At 47.8% G+C, this 18,856-nt stretch overlaps 1 protein-coding gene across 1 annotated transcript in view, besides 1 other annotated feature; it reads left to right on the top strand.

The window, feature by feature from the left end:
- Nucleotides 1-18,856, top strand: part of Boc (biregional cell adhesion molecule-related/down-regulated by oncogenes (Cdon) binding protein) — a 73,826-nt gene that overhangs the window by 45,648 nt on the left and 9,322 nt on the right. The window contains exons 4-8 of the mRNA NM_172506.2: nt 9,548-9,694; nt 11,434-11,577; nt 12,580-12,873; nt 13,550-13,822; nt 16,664-16,971. Of these exons, the coding sequence (NP_766094.1) occupies nt 9,548-9,694; nt 11,434-11,577; nt 12,580-12,873; nt 13,550-13,822; nt 16,664-16,971 (1,166 nt within the window). The remainder of the gene's footprint in view (nt 1-9,547; nt 9,695-11,433; nt 11,578-12,579; nt 12,874-13,549; nt 13,823-16,663; nt 16,972-18,856) is intronic.
- Nucleotides 9,990-11,171: an enhancer, noted in NCBI's record as "Hh enhancer in Boc intron". NCBI's record gives its function as "Hedgehog-responsive enhancer" and the evidence as "EXISTENCE:reporter gene assay evidence [ECO:0000049][PMID:26912062]".

The following is an 18,856-nucleotide window of genomic DNA, read 5'->3' as shown; positions in this document are numbered from 1 at the left end:
AGCCTGTGGCACTTTTACCAAGAACACATTGAAAGACTAATAGCACCTCTCCCCCAATTCTTTGTGTATTCAGTCACCTATTTACACACTTACACAAAATTATAGGTCCATTATCTAAACTAAGAGAAAAGGAGAGGGCCATAAGACGCACATTGCACTGAGGATGGGCAGAACATTGATTCGGTTGTCTTGAAACCACTGGACCACTGGTTAGAAGGATGTAAAATGAAAAGTGACGTTTTAGTGGCTTGATAAGTTCCTTCATGCTCTGCTTTGGTCTATGTGAGAAAGTTTAGTGATTTCTACTTGGACCTTACTTTTAGACTTCCAGCCATCTTGGAATGTGGTGAGCAGTTCAAGAACTAGAGAGCATATCTGAATTAAAGTGTCATCAGTTAACAGTGATGTAAGCCAAACAAATGAGCAAGGCACACAAGCAACAGACAAACCAACCAACAAATAGCCCACTATTTTTTTTTCTATAAAGAAAATGGTGCTGAGCTTAGTGGTGGTGATAGTGCAGGCATTTAACTCCATAGAGGCAGAGGCAGGCAGATCTCTGAGTACAAGGCCAACATGGTCTACAGATAAAGTTTCAGGACAGCCAGGGCTACACGGAGAAACCCTGTCTCGAAAGGAAGGAAGAAAGGAAGGAAGGAAGGAAGGAAGGAAGGAAGGAAGGAAGGAAGGAAGGAAGAAAGGAAGGAAGGAAGGAAGGAAGGAAGGAAGGAAGGAAGGAAGGAAGGAAGGAAGGAAGAAAGAAAGAAAGAAAGGAAGAAGTGAGGGAGGCAAGGAGGGAGGGAGGGAGGGAGGGAGGGAGGGAGGGAGAGAGAGAGAGAGAGAGAGAGAGAGAGAGAGAGAGAGAGACTTCGGACCACAGGGTACAGCTCAAGCCCCAGTGTAGCAATGGCCCCACCCAGCACAGCCTTGCCTCTGCCTTGTAGTCTCCTTTCCATTCTCATCCCACCCCTTCAGCTGGCTCGGACTGTGTTCAAGATTCCCCAGGAATCTTTTATTGCCTCTTGTACCTTCTAAAGACGTGGTGCTGGCAGACTGAGAGTTCTACATCTTCATCTGAAGGCTACTAGTGGAAGACTGTCTTCCAACCAGGAAGACCGACTTCCAGGATAAGGGTCTTAAAGCCCATGCCAACACAGAGGCCACCTACACAGAGGCCACACCTCCAAATAGTGACCCTCCCTGGGCCAAGCATATTCAAATCATGACAACATACTCTCAGTTAAGCAAGTGAACCGGCTCTTTAGGAAAGCAACAGTACACTTTAATACCTCATGAGCTAAACCTACGAGTGGAGCTATTTTCCCTTTGAGGTGTTTTTACGTGTGAAGTGGGCAATCCATTCTTTTTGCAGTTTTGTCCCTATGGCGTTGTTTCCTACGACTTCCTGTTTTGTCCGTGTTTATAGTTGAAACTTCCTGTGTTTTCTGTGCTTCCCCTTGAGTGGAATAGATTACTCTCCTACACGTTTGTGCTAATTTTGGCTAATCCTAATTTCACTCTGTGTGTGTGTGTGTGTGTGTGTGTGTGTGTGTGTGTGTGTGTGACATATATAGAAAGAGTGAACAAGGAATTTGTTAAAACAGGTTGGTGATACAGAAGGGCTTTTAGAAAAAAACTGATGGAAGTCAAAAAGAGTAAAGGAGGGCTGGAGAGATGGCTCAGCGGTTAAGGGCACTGACTGCTCTTCCAGAGGTCCTAATTTCGATTCCCAGTACCCACATGGGGGCTCACAACCATCTGTAATGGGATCTGATGCCCTCTTCTGGTGTCTGAAGACAGCTATAGTACAACTGTATACATAAATAAATACTTTTTTTTTTTTAAACATGTACAGGATATTAAACAAAACGGAGGGCTGGCAAGATGGCTCAGTGAGTAGCCTCACTTGCATGCAGGCCTGGCACTTGAATTCAACCACCAGATCCTACAAAAGCTGGTGGAAGATGGCTTCTTAGAGCTGTTACTGTGGCGCATCCATGCGAGTGCGAGTGCGCATGCGTGCGTGTGTGCATGCGTGCTGACAGATATGTGGGGAGAAAGAAGGGCCACATGAACCTGTCTGTCCCCAGCATAGTGGTCCTGCCTCTCCAACCTGGAATTCTGTTTACAAGGGCCTGCTGAAGATGTCTGTTCCCTTCGGAGCTGCTAGGCTCCTGTTTCCACCCTCCCCTCTCTCCCTGTGCTGGCCACCCGCCCTGTCAAAGACCGTGCTGGGATCCAGCTTTGCCTCTGATGAGTCGAGACCACCAGGATTTACATGAATTTTCCCATTGCTGAGTTTGTATTTATATTTATATTTGGATGATCAGAGAAGTATGTGTGATGTGGGTTGTTGGCAAGTAAATCTTTTTCTCCTCTCTCTTTCTTCAATGTATTTTTTTTTCCAAACTCTCATCGGGTCCAAAAAGAAACTGCAGCTTTTTGTGTGCCAGCACTACCTCACAGAGGCACTGCAGTCAGGGAAATGAGTACGGCTGCATACATCTCTCTTGCATCTGGCTGCCAGACTCGGTGGAGACGTGGCTCCATCTTTGACTTGTCTTTGAGGACTAATCGCATTTCATGTTCTCTTATGTCTTTTAAAAATATTTTTTTAATTGGTTCAAGCAAAAAAAAATTCCTCAAGCCTTAAGCCAGTTTATTGCAAATCATTTAATAACATTGCAAAATAGATTCTTTTTTCCTTTCCTTCCCCTCACATGCCTGCCTCTTTCTGCCTTCTCTCTTCTCAGCCATAATTCTCTCTCTCTTGTCTTAACTAGATTTTTTCTTTTTCTTTTTTTTTTTTTTGCCTTTACTTCCTACCCTCCGGTCTCTTTCATCTCTCCTCCATTCTTAGCCTTTCCACCTTTCAAATATGGGAAACCACACCTCAGCTGAGGGGGAAAACAACACACAACAAAAGATTTGACAACTAATCTGTTTGGCAGATGCAAAAACCCCACCCCACCCCCCAATAGAAACTGGTTTTTATTTAAATAAAAGACAGCATAGCATGCTTTCATCAGAAAGTGTGTTTGAGAAATTTCATGTCATGTTTCCATGGCTGTCAGGAAAGAGTTTTGTTTGGAGCCAAAATTATTTGTACAATTGGATTGGCAGGGGGAGAAAAAAAATTCTCAAAGAGAGCAAACATATTTATCCACTGTCCTGGCCTGCCAAACAAGGCACAAAGCTGGCATCTACAGCTTCCTCCTCAGATTGTATGCAGCTTGGGGCAGCCTACTTTGGACTGTTGGTGGAGGAGCTGATGCCGGTGCTGGGAGCACCACTCTGGTGATCTGTCTTATGTTGACCTTAACCTATCTCATCGTTAGATCAGAAGACCCCCCCCACCCCTGTCTAGGACCGACCTATCTTATTCTCTTTGCATTTTCTGCATACCAGAATGTCTGAGTAAAGGCATCCATGAGGCTTAAAGGATGGAACTGTGCTAAATGTCCGCCTTAGGAAACACTGGGTTAGGCCAGCCTGGTGAGTTACAGTGCTGTTTGGCTTTAGTGGTCTGTGTGCCCTGGCTACCCACTGGCAAGCGCTTAGTCATTCCTCGGATGCTCAGCTTCTGAGAGGCCTGCCCAAGCCATAACCCCAGTTACTCTCCAGGTGCCAGGTTCCCTGAGCTCATGAGCACCATCAGCTGTCGCTTTACTTGGTCCCCTGTCCTTAGCAGGTGACTTTGTGGTTTTCCATTTGCAAGGTACTTTTATTCAAGGATAACTCAAGGGTGAAGCTAAGCCATTGGGTGTGTCTTAGACAACCAAAGGATCTGGTGAGGTGTGCAACCCCCCTGTCCATCGGTAGAACAGTTTAGGGCTCAGGAAAGCCCAATACTGCCCGAGGCCACTTACAGAAGCAATGCCACGGCCCCTCTGCCTTCTGCGGTGTTACACCTAAGTCCTTCTATGAAGCTGTGAACAGGGATTCATCCAGAGAAGGCACTCAGTATCTCTAATTCCTTGTCTAGGGGCCGTTCTCCAAAGTGATTGAGATACAGAAAAAGACCACAGGGTCATTGCGTCACTGAAGAGTGCCGCCATCAGCACAGGCTCTTCCCAAGCTCTGCGACCTCAGCGTCGTAGACACAACAAGCCGTCACAGGGGCAAGTTGAGGCTCGGAGGCCATGAGAATTGAGGAATAGAATTGACAACAGTAAGCCCAGAAATTTGCCCGTGGCTCTAGAACTGCTCAGCAGCCCAGTAGCTTTGCCAAGTGAGCCCCATGCAGTGCCCACGATCTGACGGATCCCAGCCAAACCTCAGCAGATAAGTGTAGGCTTGTCCCCTGATCTCTGAGAACATAGGGGGAGCACGGGACCAGACTGTGTGCGATGAACGCCTGCATGGAGAGGGGGTGGCTGGGGACTCCCACAGCATCCAGCAAAGTTGCCGTCTTCCCTGCCTGAACAGAAAGAGCTTTCATTGCTTTACCACCTGGGAGAAGGCTGAGGGAAAAACACTTTGAAAAGTGGAGGTTTGGGTTATACAAGAAACTTGGAGCTGAGACATAGATACTCTGTAACTGGACGTGTTAGAGTAAGTTTTCGGGAAGAGGTAAGTCTTCAGTTAGGATTTGACAGTTTGTATTGAGGGTACATAGGCATATTCCTCCAAGTATTATAATTTAATTCATAATTCTAACTTTTATTATTGTTGTTGTTGTTATCTTGGTTTTGTGAGACAGAGTTTCTCTGTATAGGCCTGGCTGTCCTGGAGTTTGCTCTGTAGACAAGGCTAGATCTTGAACTCACATAGACCTGCCTGCCTCTGCCTCCTGACTTCTGGGATTAAAGGCATCTGCTACCACCACTTGGTTTGTTCTATATATTATTACGAGCTTCTTATTAAGGGCAGAATGAAGAGGACTAGAAAGTGGTTGAAAAGTTCAAATGGACTCAAGATCAAATGTGCCCTTATGTGGTTTCACACACTCACCTCACCGGGCAGGAAGTGCTTGTAAATATCTCTCACATGTTGTCTGACTTTCCTGTGGCCAAGAGAATTGGGGCCTGACGTTCCCTTTAAGTGGAAAGAGGAAGAATAGAACGCAGCACACAGTGAGCATTTGGAGAAATGTCTATAGACAGTGCATCTAGGCATCTTACAGGACTAACACAGTTGGAATATGCAGCTTCCCTTTGGAATCTGGGCTTTTCAGGAGAAGCGACTGGGCAAGACTCTGCATAGAGCTCAAAATGTGATGGGCTTTCTCAGAAAGTACTGTGACAGTAAGGTGTGTTAGTAACCTCAGATGTGACCTCAAGGACCAGGGCTATTGACCTAGGGAGACCTGAGAAATGAATAGATCTAATGGGCAATGTAATGAAGTAGCTGGAAGAATGAGCAGAGAGAGAATACAGAAGAAGTAGGCGAGGGAAGTTAAGAGATTAAAGCTGAAAAAACATTCCTGCAACACATTTCTCAAGCACACAGACAACAGGCAAGGACAGGTGTGTGTCCTATCAAGTCATTTCCCATGAAACTTGAGCCACCCTTCCGCCAACAGAGGCCTGCTAACCCCATTTGTAACTGAAGGCCTGCCCCTTATTTCCAGTGAGGCATTGTTGGAAGTCAGGAAACTTCTCTGCAGAACAGGCTACTTGCTCCCCTTCGTATGGGGCATGCCTCTGCATCTGCCTGCTGCTAATAGACTGTTGTGTTATTGATCACGGAGTCTCTTCCATCTCTGGCCTCCTTCCTGGCCAGAAACACAAGGAAGGGGGAGGGGGCGCTGATTTCATCACTTCATTACTCCACCTTTGATCCCTTAGTGAATTCTTACCGCAGCCGCCAAACTGAGAGGAATAGAAATGGCAGCTAAGACCTAAGCTTAGGAGGCACAAGGAGGGGACAGCAGCAAAGACCAAACTGCCGCTTATTTGTTTTGAAGCCAAGAAGCCTTGCCTGCCAGTCAGCCCTTGTGAGGAGTGGGGCACCCAGATGGGGTGTCCAGGGTCCTGCCCACACGGGCTGTTGTGCACATGTTGGCATCAGAACAAAGGGAGAGTTGGGTTGCATGGCTGACCAGTGCCCAGCTTCATGCCTGCCTGAATGCTCAGCCTTCTGTTTGTGCTCTAGCGGTTGTCAGAGGGTGTATTGAGAGCCAAGAGGGGTGTAAGGAGGACCCAGTGTTCTAGTACTTGGTGGTGAGGTGGGGGATGCTTGGTGGATGGAGCACATACTTCACATCCGGATGAGCCTTCCTGTAGTGGAGGCAGAAGCCTGGGGACATTATGATGGAGTTGGCTTTCTGGTGCCAAGCTCCTTTCGGTTGTTCACATCTTTCTTCAAAATGATCTGCTGGATTTAAGTATATTGTTGCTTGGGGCAGTTTTTCTTGGAATGATGTAAAGAAAGAAGATGTGGGTGGTGGGGATGGGGTGGGAGGGGACAGCTCTTGGTGGGGTAGCTTTAGATTTATTAGAGCATGGAGGAAAATGGTTCCCAGTGCCTGAGGAATTTTCCAGATGCTTCTGAAGTGCATTTGCTCATAGCTCACTTTGTGGCGAGCTTCCTCCCTTGGCAGGTACAAGGCGCCCTACCCTGAAGGGGGATCAGCACCTTTGCATGGTTTCGGTGAAATATTTTTTAAAGGAGTGGCACTGCCTGTGTTCAGCTGGAACATGGGCCCAGGCATTCCCTTTCTTATAGTTCATCTTCTTCCTCTCAGAGTGAAGCTCATTCATGGTCCTAACCTAGAGGCTCGGCTAGATCAGGGCTACATAATTTACAGGCCCCAGCGCAAAATGAAAATGTAGGATCCTTTGTTTACATGTTGCTAAGGATTTAAGATGGCTCAGCATTTAAGAGTGATGGCTGTTCTTCCAGAGGACCCAGGTTCAATTCCCAGAACCCTCATAACCTGCAAAACATCGCACAACTGTCTGTAACTCCAGTTTCAAGGGGATCGGATGCCTCCCAGTCACCAGACATTCTTTTTCCAAAATAACTGCCCTTGGTCACACTTTAGTTAAATGTTTATGGAACATTTGTGTTAGGGTCCTACACTTGAGCTCACAACATGAACCAAACATTTTGAGAGAATTTGGGTTCATAGCCATGTAAATGGGCATCCAACTTGTGAAACTTAGATTCCATGATATTAAGTCATTGAACATCTACTGTCAAGACCCAAGTTAGGCCTAGAGGACACATATAAACAAGTCTTGGCCCTGTCCTTAGTAAGTTTAATACTGAAATGAAAGCGACAATGATCTTTTCATAAAAAGCAGTAGGCTTTCTTCTCTACCATGGCCTGACTTATAACTTCTAGAAAGTTCCATTAAGTAGAAAATTTACTTGACCTTGCCTGGTGACTTGATAACCAGGTTCCCCTGTGATGACTCTAGTTTATTTTGGGCAGTTACTTCTCATGTTTTGCAAGAAACCTTACCTTTTTTGAGTGGCGCATGAAAACAACACTGCAGGCAGGTAGAGTCTTGCAGTGAAATTGCAGGAAGCCCAAGGCTAAGCAAAGTTTGAAACGGCCTGTGCTTTGAGAGTGGGCTACCATGGCTTCCTCAGTACCACATTGAAAACAGTGTCTGGGTAAAATATTTTTGGCCCTTTCTTTGTATTCTATTAGATTTATTCCTTCTCTTAAAATAGATCCAGCAACAATCCTAAAAAACAAGTTTCCTGTTCAGAATGTGGTTTTGTTGTAGAAATGGCCCAGCTTTTCAACAGCATCAGTGATTTGGCCCATGCAAAGAGATTTGTTTTTAGACACATGGGTTGTTTAGGAAACATCCTGTCCCTGCTCCAGATGGGCCTTCATCCTCTCTCCTTTTACACTAATTGTCCCACAAAGCTGACACAGAAGAAATAGCCGCAGGATGCCAAAGGATGCTGAAACCTGAGTCTGGATCCTCAGCTCCTCTCAGATTCCACAGTGGGGTACCAGCTGGGGTATCCTCAGAGATCCCTTGTCATCTAGGAGAAGAATCATTAGGGTATCCACATGCCAAGGGCAAGCTTCAGCTTAGAGAGGGGTTCTGAGAGAAGGGGTGTTTGAGAGTTGCAAAATGCATGAGTGGAAGTCAAGTTATAGGTCCAAGCTGACAGCCCATATTCTGCTTGAGACAGCTTTCAGATTGCCCTCTGTTCTGTTTTCTCTGGAGATCTCCAGAGAGCTCTCTGCTTGAGACAGCTTTCTCTTGGTATTCTAAAATCTCTCTGGATAACTGATCTCTTGTAAACCAAAAGCCCAGTCTTTTATTTTACATGTCAATGCAGTCTTTACCCTCGGTTCCATTTTGATTATTCCATGCATCAGCATTCCATGACCCCAGCCCCTTGATGCTAGGAAAAGACAGCAAACATAAGCACAGACAATAAGATAGCTGGCAGGACCTTGCCCTGAAATTACCACTCTGACCACTCCTGAACCTAAATTAGCTTTGTCCCAGGCTGACCTTGAACTCAGGAATCTACCAGCCTTTGTAAGTACAAACAATAAACTTAGCTGGGTGGGATCTTGCTCTGCAATCACCACCCCCTAAATCGCTTTATCTCCTTCTTTAGCATCTTTCTGACAAGCTGGATCATAGCACAGCTGCCTCTGTTCCCTGAGATCTGTGAAGCTCCTTATACAATTCATATTGCATCCTTATATTTTGCATAGTTGGGAAATTATATATTTTTGAACTCACATTTTCAGCATTCTTTCCCACAGTCTTAAGAGCTGTCCCGATGGTCACAGCATTCTACCATTTTGTGGAGACATGGACTGGCCTTCACCTCCCACATTCATGCTGTCTCTGATTATCATGGAGGCATTAACCTTGGCAGAAGGGACATTCCTCAGAGGAGGAACTTGAAAATATGTAGACTGTTATACAAACAAGCCTTAACAACAACCATCAACACTCATGGAGGCTCATCCCTTGCTGACTCTGTTTCAAGGGCAGGAAACCATGTCATACTGTCTCTTACATGGACATGCCAGACTTGGCATCCACAGAGTCCCACCTATCATCCCCAAGAGAGGAGTAGTCATTAGAGACAGTAGATTCTGGGTAGTAGCATCTTTGCTATAATCAAGGTTGGAAACTGAGTCACTTTTCTCCTTCTTCGAATGTATGAGAAGAACCTGGGAGGCTCTTCTTGATGGAACTGGATAAAAACATTAGCATTTCTTTTTGTCTTTCTCTTTAGCCCCCGTTTATAGAACCTTCTGACGGCTGTGCCTGGACCTTTGTGCCCTGACTATGACACATATCTAGGATAGCTGTGTAGGACCAGCTCACTGTTAGGGCTCAGTGTCACAGAAGAAACTGTTCTGGCCACCTTCTAGCAGGGTTCTCTGTCTCCCCAAACTTACATTTCTATACACCTCAAGTTGAACAACATCCGGTGATGAGGGCTCTGCGCAAACAATCCTTATAAACCTGTACATACCTCCAGAGTCTCTTAGGGTCTGGAGTGAATGCTGAATTCATTTATTGTGACTCCCAACCGGAACCCACCTGGGATAGCACACTGACATTCTTCATCCAGGTCTAATAAGAACCTTCCTTTCTCTTCACAGATCTCCAGGACTTTAAATTAGATGTGCAGCATGTGATTGAAGTAGACGAGGGGAACACAGCCGTCATTGCCTGCCACCTGCCTGAGAGCCACCCAAAAGCCCAGGTCCGGTACAGTGTCAAACAGGAGTGGCTGGAGGCCTCTAGAGGTAAGGAATGGGCAGGGAGCCCAGGAGAGCTGGCTTCTGACTGCTTTCATTTGTGTCAGCTGTTGCTACCTCTCTGAGTCCCCACGATAATGTTGACAGCCCCAGCCTCAGGCTAGCCAGCTGTCCTGTACTCTGACATTTGGCTCTCAAAGATCTTAAGAGGGCAGTTTCCATGATGGAGTTCCTCCGTGCTGTCACGGAGACTTAAGTCATCTTGTGGGGCCCTGGAGGGTGTTGCCAAACGCTCAGCACATGACTGGTTCCTGATGCTCCCTGTTCAAGCCTTTGTCACAAGGCATGTAGAGAAAGGCTGCCTGACAAGCCCAGAGTCCCCAGAACTTCAGTGTTCCCTGGTGGGAAAGGATCCTCCCCCACACGGCAAAGCAGTCTTTTGGTGGGACTGTACAGCTCCTCCATTCCCTGGGCACTGTGGTAATCTCAGTTCTCCCAGCTTCCTGCTCAGACCACAATGGACATGATGGCTGGTCTAGGAGAGGCCACAGTGGTTCACCGTGCCAACAAGGAAGTGTATATCCATTAAAACGAAGTCAGCTCACCTCACAACAAACTTACACATAAGGCCAAGTTAATTTAACTTGACCTGGCCTTGTAACTCAAAATGTATACTTTCCATAGTGTAGACTTTTTTTTTTTTTTTTTTTTTTTTTTTTGGTTATGAAAAGAATATATTTTGTGATTGAAATCTTAGGGAAGGAGGAAGAAACTCAGAAAAGACAGAAAGCTGCTCTTGAAATGTAAGCACCCTGGCTCAATCACTCAGAAATAGCGGAGAACAGATAAGAGAGAATGGGAACGCTAAGCCTTGGCCATCGGAGGCTTGGCAGCAGCCCGGGACAAGATTCACTCCATCTGGCAGTTGTCTAAGCAGCTCACACCTGGGTGGCCCAGCAGCAGGCAGGCACCAAGCTTGGTGACACCCTGAGTCCCAGGAGGGGCCACCAGGACAGAGCTCAGAGCTGACTGGAGGCCAGTGCCTTCCCTGCCAGGAAACTGAGGGCCACCCCTGTTGCTGGGCTGTCCAGAAGTTTCGAGTCTGCCTCCTGCCAAGCAAACCTGAACACACGCTTCAGCCCCACCCACCAATAACCCTCTTGGACTAGGCGTGGAGAAAACCTGCCAGGCCAGCGAGGAACAATATGGTGTCTCAGTGGCTGTCACAGACAGGACAATGGTTAGGAGTTAGAATAGTCCTCTTCAGTAGAAGGATTTCACAAGGAAGGTGTCTTAGAGTGAGGACTGTTACACAGATGGGTAGGGAATGCTAAAGTCATTGAGATTACGCACCTCTTCCCCACTGGTATGGCTCGAGGCTCAATCTTAATAGTGTTTTAGCAACAGACGTTCTGCCGTTTTATAAATGGATCTAAGAGGCTGACTGATGTCTCTGGACCACACCTTATCCTGTAGACCTACAGCTCAGGCCCACGTTAACCTTAAGCCCTGCATCCTCTCTACCTTCCCCTAGCTTCCCTGCGAGTATAAGATGAACCTCAGACAAGCACTAACTCAGAGGCAGGCAGCCAAGCAGCCAGGAGCCTGGAGTTAGTCACTTCCTTACTCTGGCGCTCTGCGCACACCGTGCTAAGTTTTCTGTGGAGAACAGCATTTCAGGTTTTCTCTGGTTCTCTCTTGGACTCTTTATGTCTAGGGGAGTTCCAGACTGTAAGATTCTGGGCCCGAACGCACTTCATCTTGCTTCTTCCCTACCGTCTCCACAGACAACTACCTGATCATGCCATCCGGGAATCTCCAAATTGTCAATGCCAGCCAAGAGGACGAAGGCATGTACAAGTGTGCCGCCTACAACCCGGTGACCCAGGAAGTGAAAACCTCCGGCTCCGGCGACAGGCTGCGCGTGCGCCGTAAGGACCAGGCTCGCTTGTCATTCATGGGGTGGTGTGAATAAGGCCCAGCAAAGCTGGAAAGCGAGAGGAGGGGTTCGTGAGCCTACAGGTAGAGTGGGGATAGCATTCCAGCCTTGCTTGCCACCACAGCTCATCACTGTGGAGGGCGACTCCCTTCGCCTGTTGCTCCACGTAACTCTGCAAGAGGGATGAGTTTGCTGGACACCCTTGTGGATGGCCTCTGGGCCTACCCTCTGCTCCTTACTCCTAAATTGTACCCAATGTCTCCTCTGCTGAAAATCTACACAGGCCCACAGGCTCCCCCATTCATGTGAGAACACACTCACCTCCTGAGCGCCTGGCAAGGTTCCCCAAGCACTCAGTGAGCTGCTACTGCGCACCCGAGGTAGATATTCTCCCAAAGCTAATGGAGCAAAACGTTTTTTACTCTTCTTCCTGAGCAGGAATAGAGAGTCTCCAAAATTTTATGGGCCACTGGCTGGCTCTGTGAGGACCCTGGGATAGCAGCACACTGGAGAGTCATTGCCTTTCAGCCGTTCGTTGGCTGCTTTCTATATTGAGCACCAAAAAGAAGCACTGACTTGTGTTTGGGGACTTTGTAAGAAATGTCTAACTTTCAACAGTGGCTCCTGCTCAGCTTAGAGGGTTCCTCACCCTGTAAGGAACGCACTCCCTTGGATGTTGAGGTCAAGTGGGGGCCTAACTGATTCTGGTACCTCACTTTGTCCTCAGGCTCAGGGGGTACTGCCTGAAGTCAAGCAGGAAATGCTTTCTCTCTTGGCACCCTCATTTTTCAGTAAGCACTTGTAGCTTACAAAAAAGACTTAAGTTATGTTCTGGGCAGGAGGAAGACCTTGCTCCTGACAAGTGGCGTTGCATTGGCTATGTATGAGCTCAAAGGGGTTGCATGTTCTTTGGAGCCCTTCTGGAGCTGGGCCATCAGAGACAGGCTGGAGGAAGTCCAAATCTTACTCTGTTTGTCCTCCTTCCCCACTCCAGGGTCCACTGCTGAGGCTGCCCGCATCATCTACCCACTGGAAGCCCAGACCGTCATTGTCACCAAAGGCCAGAGTCTCATACTGGAGTGTGTGGCCAGTGGAATCCCACCACCTCGAGTCACATGGGCCAAGGATGGGTCCAGCATTGCTGCCTATAACAAGACTCGCTTCCTGCTGAGTAATTTGCTTATTGACACCACCAGCGAGGAGGACTCAGGCACCTACCGATGTATGGCCAGCAATGGGGTTGGGGATCCTGGGGCAGCAGTCATCCTCTACAATGTCCAGGTGTTCGGTGAGCTTCCATGGGCTTCCTCTTCCTTAATCTTCCCACTCATCTAGAAGCATTGTCTTAGATAGGATTGTACTGCTGTGAACAGACACCATGGCCAAGGCAACTCTTATAAGGACAACACTGACCTGGGTCTGGCTTACAGGTTCAGAGGTTCAGTCCAGTATCATCAAGGCAGGAACATGGCAGCATCCAGACAAACATGGTAGAGCTGAGAGTTCTACATCTTCATATGAAGGCTGCTAGCAGAATACTGGCTTCCAAGCAGCTAGGATGAGGGCCTTAAAAGCCCACACCCACAGTGACATATCTACTACAATAAGGCTACACTGAGTCCAACATGACCACACCTTCTAATAATGCTACTCTTAGGCCGAACCATCACAAGCATATAACCTAACTCGAAAGGTTTCTACTGTGAAAGGCCATGGAGCTGATAAATAACGAAGTACTCTGGGAAGACAGAGTTTCTTAGATCTCAGAACTTAGGCCCTGGGTATTGGTGTAGTCTTTGTCACCTAGACATCTTGCCCCACCCCACTTCTCCCATAGGACAAACCCAACAGCCAGTGAGGAGGAAGCCAGTCCTGAGGCAGTGTGCTTGTGTCTCATCTTGCTTGTGTGGTCCTAGAGATGGGAAAATACAGCCTTCCTCATTCTGATCTGTTTTTCTCCACAGAACCCCCTGAGGTCACGGTGGAGCTGTCCCAGCTGGTCATCCCATGGGGCCAGAGTGCAAAGCTCACCTGTGAGGTTCGAGGAAACCCCCCACCCTCTGTACTATGGCTGAGGAATGCAGTGCCCCTCACCTCCAGCCAGCGCCTCCGGCTGTCACGTAGAGCCCTGCGGGTGGTCAGTGTTGGGCCAGAGGACGAAGGCGTGTACCAGTGCATGGCTGAGAATGCGGTTGGCAGTGCCCACGCTGTGGTCCAACTGAGGACCGCCCGGCCAGGTGAGTGCAAGTGGGTCAGAAATTCTGGCTGAGCAGGTATACAGTCCTTTTCTCAAATAAAGCCAAATGTAGTGACTTTTAGTTGTAAGTTCAAAATTACATTGACTTATTAATAATTCAACTGTGCAAATTTTGTTAATGAATATGACCTATTTGATGGGTTTTTTTTTAATGAATAATTTTTCCAAGTCTGTGGACTTCCATGATTATGAAGTATCATACTTTACAACCAGGGCTTTAAAATAAGGATGACTCAGACCTTTGTCTTTAGCTTGATCCATTTCACTTGACACTTGCACTGACTAGGACCTACTGTGTGCTCAGCATGCACCAGGTGAGGTAGAGACTGCAAAGCGTGAGAAAGGCCCTCTCTACTGAGAAAGCTTCCTATAAAGGAGATGAAACCATGGAAAGAATTTGAGAGAAATGCTACGATGGACGATACAGTTTAGTGCCAATGTCCTGTGGTGAGGGGGTCAGGTAGGGCTGGAACTGAGGCTGGAAAAGTCTGTGAGTGGAATGTTGTCATGCTGCCCTTGGCTTCTAGATTCTCAGCAGTCCCAGTTGAATTCATGTCTCTAGTCGCCTCAGTGAAGAAGGGAAAGACCCACTGTGTGTGAAGTTTCAAGGTGAAATGGTGTGTCCCCATCACAAGTCCACCCTTTGTTAACTGGAGGACCCGAGTTCAGTTACCAGAACCAACGTTAGGTGGCTCACAACTGCCAGTGACTCTAGTTTAAGGTCTCTGACTCCCTCTTTAGGCCTCCAAAGGTATTGTACTCACAAAGTGCACATAAATCCATACATATACATGCATGCAGATTAAAAAGAAATCTTAAGGAACTTAAAGAAGTCCAAGTTCAAAGTCTCATCTATGACTCAAGTCAAACTCTTTGCTGTGAGTCACTACAAAATAAAAGAACAGTTGTTGTATGTTTTCAGTGTACAATAGCACAGAATAAACACACTCATTCTAACAAGATAGAATGTCATAGATGTGAGAGACAAGAAGAGGGCAAAAGCAAAACAAGCAGGGCAAGCCTTAAGCCATGTAGCTTCATATCTAGTATCTAGGGCAACGTGGATGTGGGCCTCCGCAGTCATGACCATGCAGTCTTGCTGTTTGCAGCCCACATGGCTTCTCCCTTGGGTAAGCTCCATCCATTGCCTGTTGCTTTGCTTTGCATGCAGTCCGTGTTTGATGGTATCTCTAAACATCTTGGGACTCCGTTGCACCTCACAGCTGGATGCTTGACTCTCTTAAGGGCTCTTCGTAGGGATTGTGAGCCTGCCAGGCATTACCTGGCCTCTCGGGCTTTCCTTTAACGTCTGGGAGGAATCCGATCTCAAAGCTCTTGCATTCTGCATGGCTTCAGAACTGGCACCTTGTGGGTGGCACTGAAGTCCTTCCTTTGCCAGAGCCTATCCCGTGCGGATCACACTTACAACCATGTAGCCCACAAAGCCCAGATGCCTGCGTGAAGGGGAAACGTTTCCCTAAGTGATCCTGTGCAAACAGGTTGTTACAGGTTGTTCCAGAGTTCTCGTCTCAAATGACTTAAAACCTTTACACCGTTAAGGCTGCCTAGAGTGAGGTCCAACCATTTCCTGACATGTCCTCAAGACATATTTCTTGCCATTTAGGTGCAAAGTCTATAGCTTCCTATTAATGGCTCTGATGACCTTAATGACTCTAAGGGGGTTTCCTTGGCCCAATGTGTATTTTTAAAATTGTCTTCATACTCCTCCTTGTTCCTAATTCTCTCTACAGGCCTTGTAAAATCAGCTGGCATTAGTCATGCAGTGGCCTAGATGCTCAAATACCTTGAGATTTCCTCTAGTTAGTCCGACACTTTCAAACATGGCTTTCCACAGTCTTTGTCCCAGGGGCACTTGTGTAGCTTCTAGTCCAATTCCTAGCAGAGTTCCTGTTCTCCCGTAATTCCCAAGTACAGCCTCACTGCCATCCCCACCAACATCCTGCTCTTCTGAGCTCGCACAAACCGCATCATGTTCTGCTGACAGAACTCTGTGCATTCAAATAGTCTAAACCACCCCCTATAAATCAGCCCCGAAGGCAGCAGAACGGCACAGCAGATTTACTTACAGCGTCCGTCACACTTCCCTGGTGCCAGTTTTCTGGGTTCGTCACTTTTTCCAGCACAAACAAAAAATAACTTCAAACTAGAAAACAGCTTGAAGGGAAGGAATCTTCCTTTGGTTCATGAATTCAGAGGTTTCAGGGCAGAGCCGTAGCTCTTCTGAGTCAGAGCCCATAGTGAGGCAGAACTTCACGGCAGTTTCTGTGATGGAAACTATAGGGCAGAGAGACGGTGTGGGGGGAGGGGACCGAGGGAAAGAATAACCTTCAAAAATATGCCTCTGCGGCCTACTTCCTCCAGCGAGGCCCAACTTCCCCCAAAATCGCACTAGCATCTGGGGACCAACCAGGGGACAATGCCTAAAGGGGACTGTTGGTCCCCTCATTAATGCCATCACATTAGTGCCAGTGAGATGCTTCAATAGGTAAAAGTGCTTCCTGCTAAGCCTGAAGAGCCAAATTCAAGCTCCAGGACCCACATTCACAGTGTGTGGCAGGTGTGTGTGTGTGTGTGTGTGTGTGTGTGTGTGTATAAACCTCAGCATCGTGGAAAGACCTCGTTTTCCTTCTGGCAGGATAAGGGCACCAGCCTTCTCTTCTGCAGAGCCTGGCTGTGTGTCACAGATTGGGCTCATCGTGATTTCAGGTCTTCTCTGTTTTTATTCTGTTTTCTCCCTGGCAGGTGATCAGGGCCACTAACACCTTCCCCCCTTCCCTTCTCTTTCCTGCTTGGTCCTCAGACACAACCCTGAGACCCGGGAGGGATACCAAGCCGATTGCTGCCACACCCCCCATGCCACCCTCCAGACCCAGCAGACCTGACCAGATGCTTCGGGAACAACCGGGGCTTGTTAAGCCCCCAACGTCGTCGGTACAGCCTACTTCCCTGAAGTGCCCGGGAGAAGAGCAGGTAGCCCCTGCAGAGGCACCTATCATCCTCAGCTCACCCCGGACCTCCAAGACGGACTCCTATGAGCTGGTGTGGCGGCCTCGCCATGAGGGGAGCAGCCGGACACCCATCCTGTACTACGTAGTGAAGCATCGTAAGGTACGACCCTGGCCTTGTATCTCTCCCTTCCTGCAAGCTTCTTAGTGAAGCTGAATCAAGTCGCTCTGTCTCCTGGCCGGAAGTCAGGACCCAGCATACACCACAGCCATGCCCTTCCTTTCTGTCTCCTCAAATGCCCATCCCTACCACACTCACCCCCGGAAAGCTAGCAGGAATATGGACATGGGGTGAGCTCTTACAGGCCCAGGCATGGGCTCTGCGTGGGCCCTCAGGTGTGACCTTTGTGTACTCCTACCTGGAAGTTTGTGCCAACACTAGTCCAGAGATAACTCACCCCCCTCCATTACTATGGCCACCCTCCTCACTCCTCTCCCGCTCCACCCCACCATCCCCACCACATTTGTTTTCCAACCAAAACAAGCTCTTTCTTAAGCATACCTGCAAGAACTTTAGCAGGGCAAACAGGTCTCTCCAGCGAGGAAAACAAATATTTAGGGAACAAGTGTTCTCCCCGCGGACTGTAAAATGCCCTCCGACTCTCAGATGTTGTGGTAGCTCCTGTTTAACCAGGCGCTAGAGCCTCTGGCACATCACGTTGTTGAGACCTTAGCTATTTTTCCCTCAACAGAGGGAACCTGTCCAGGGGTTAGAGGAGCTGTCAGGGAGAGCCTTTTAGACTGTGACAGGATACAAAGACAGAACTGTGCCTGTCCCATGGTCCTGGCCACTGTTTGGTGAGGTGAACCAGGGCCTTCCATCTGCCACTCTTCTCAAAGCTGCACAAGGAATGTGAGATGAGACTCCTCATAAAACATTTCTGCTCACCACAGGTTTGTGCTGTTTCTCTCCAATATCACCAGAAAGTAGAAAAGTTCTGGTCTTAAGTGGATTAAAAAGAATTTAATACCAGCAACCTATTTATTCTAAATGTGGGCGCTTGTGTGCGTTTGGATTATTTTTTTGCTTACAAAAATGCTTTGTGCGCTTGGTAGAAAATATGGAAATGTGAAATGGAGCGAAAAATACTTACCCACCTTTTCCTACTCCAAAAGCAAACAAGAAAACAAGCCTCCCCTCCCATGGTGGAATGTTCTGAATGCTCTGACTCTGCACAAGCCAGGTCCCTGCTGCAAACACCACTGGCCTCGAATAGTCTGGCCTTCTCTGTGTCTTCCCCTTCCAGAAGACCCGGGTACTAAAGAAGTTCCCGGAGACCTCAGGTGGTCAGAAAAGTACCGGAGGCAGAGCAACACCCTGTACCCTCATGTAGTTTCCCATATAGGCACAGGAGAGACCACAGTTCCCTCCCCCACACCACCTCCAGGACCAGCTAAAGGTGTAAATGGCTTTCTGAAAAGTAACAGCCTTGTTTAGCCTGTGTTCCAGGGCAGGGCTGGTCCCAATCCTTATTTTACTGTGTAACTAGACACCTCCCTGTGAGTTGTAGACAAAGATTAGGGAAGCCAAGTACCCAAGAGACAGAAACCAGTGTGATAGTAAGAATAATATTTTTCAGGCCAATAGGTGGCCCTGAAACTACCTCCCACTACAGGCAAGGAGGCAAAGACCGCACTGGGGTAATCCGGAAATGCCAAACTGATGCCTGCGTTCACCCTCCCAGTGTGTGTGACAGTGACTAATTACCCTTGCATTTCTTATTTTCATTTCTGGGTCCCAGTGGAAGTCTGAGGCCGGTGCTGGGAGGGCAGAGGGAGGAGGAGGTACAGGAAAATGACAGTCGGGACAGGGGCCCTGCTGAGTCTGGCTTCCATTAGGCATTGCCCTGTGGAACAGTTGGAGCTTTTAAGTGAATGTTGCCAAGACAGAAAGTATGTCTTGAAAGCTGTTCTTGCTCACGGAACTAACATAGCTTAATGGTCGTCACCCAAGAAAGAAGGTCGGAATCAGAAGTCAGCATTGGGTT

The sequence above is a fragment of the Mus musculus genome, chromosome 16, assembly GCF_000001635.26.
Source record: "Mus musculus strain C57BL/6J chromosome 16, GRCm38.p6 C57BL/6J".
In the NCBI taxonomy this organism is placed as follows: Eukaryota; Metazoa; Chordata; class Mammalia; order Rodentia; family Muridae; genus Mus; species Mus musculus.
This window is presented reverse-complemented; position numbering and strand designations above follow the sequence as displayed.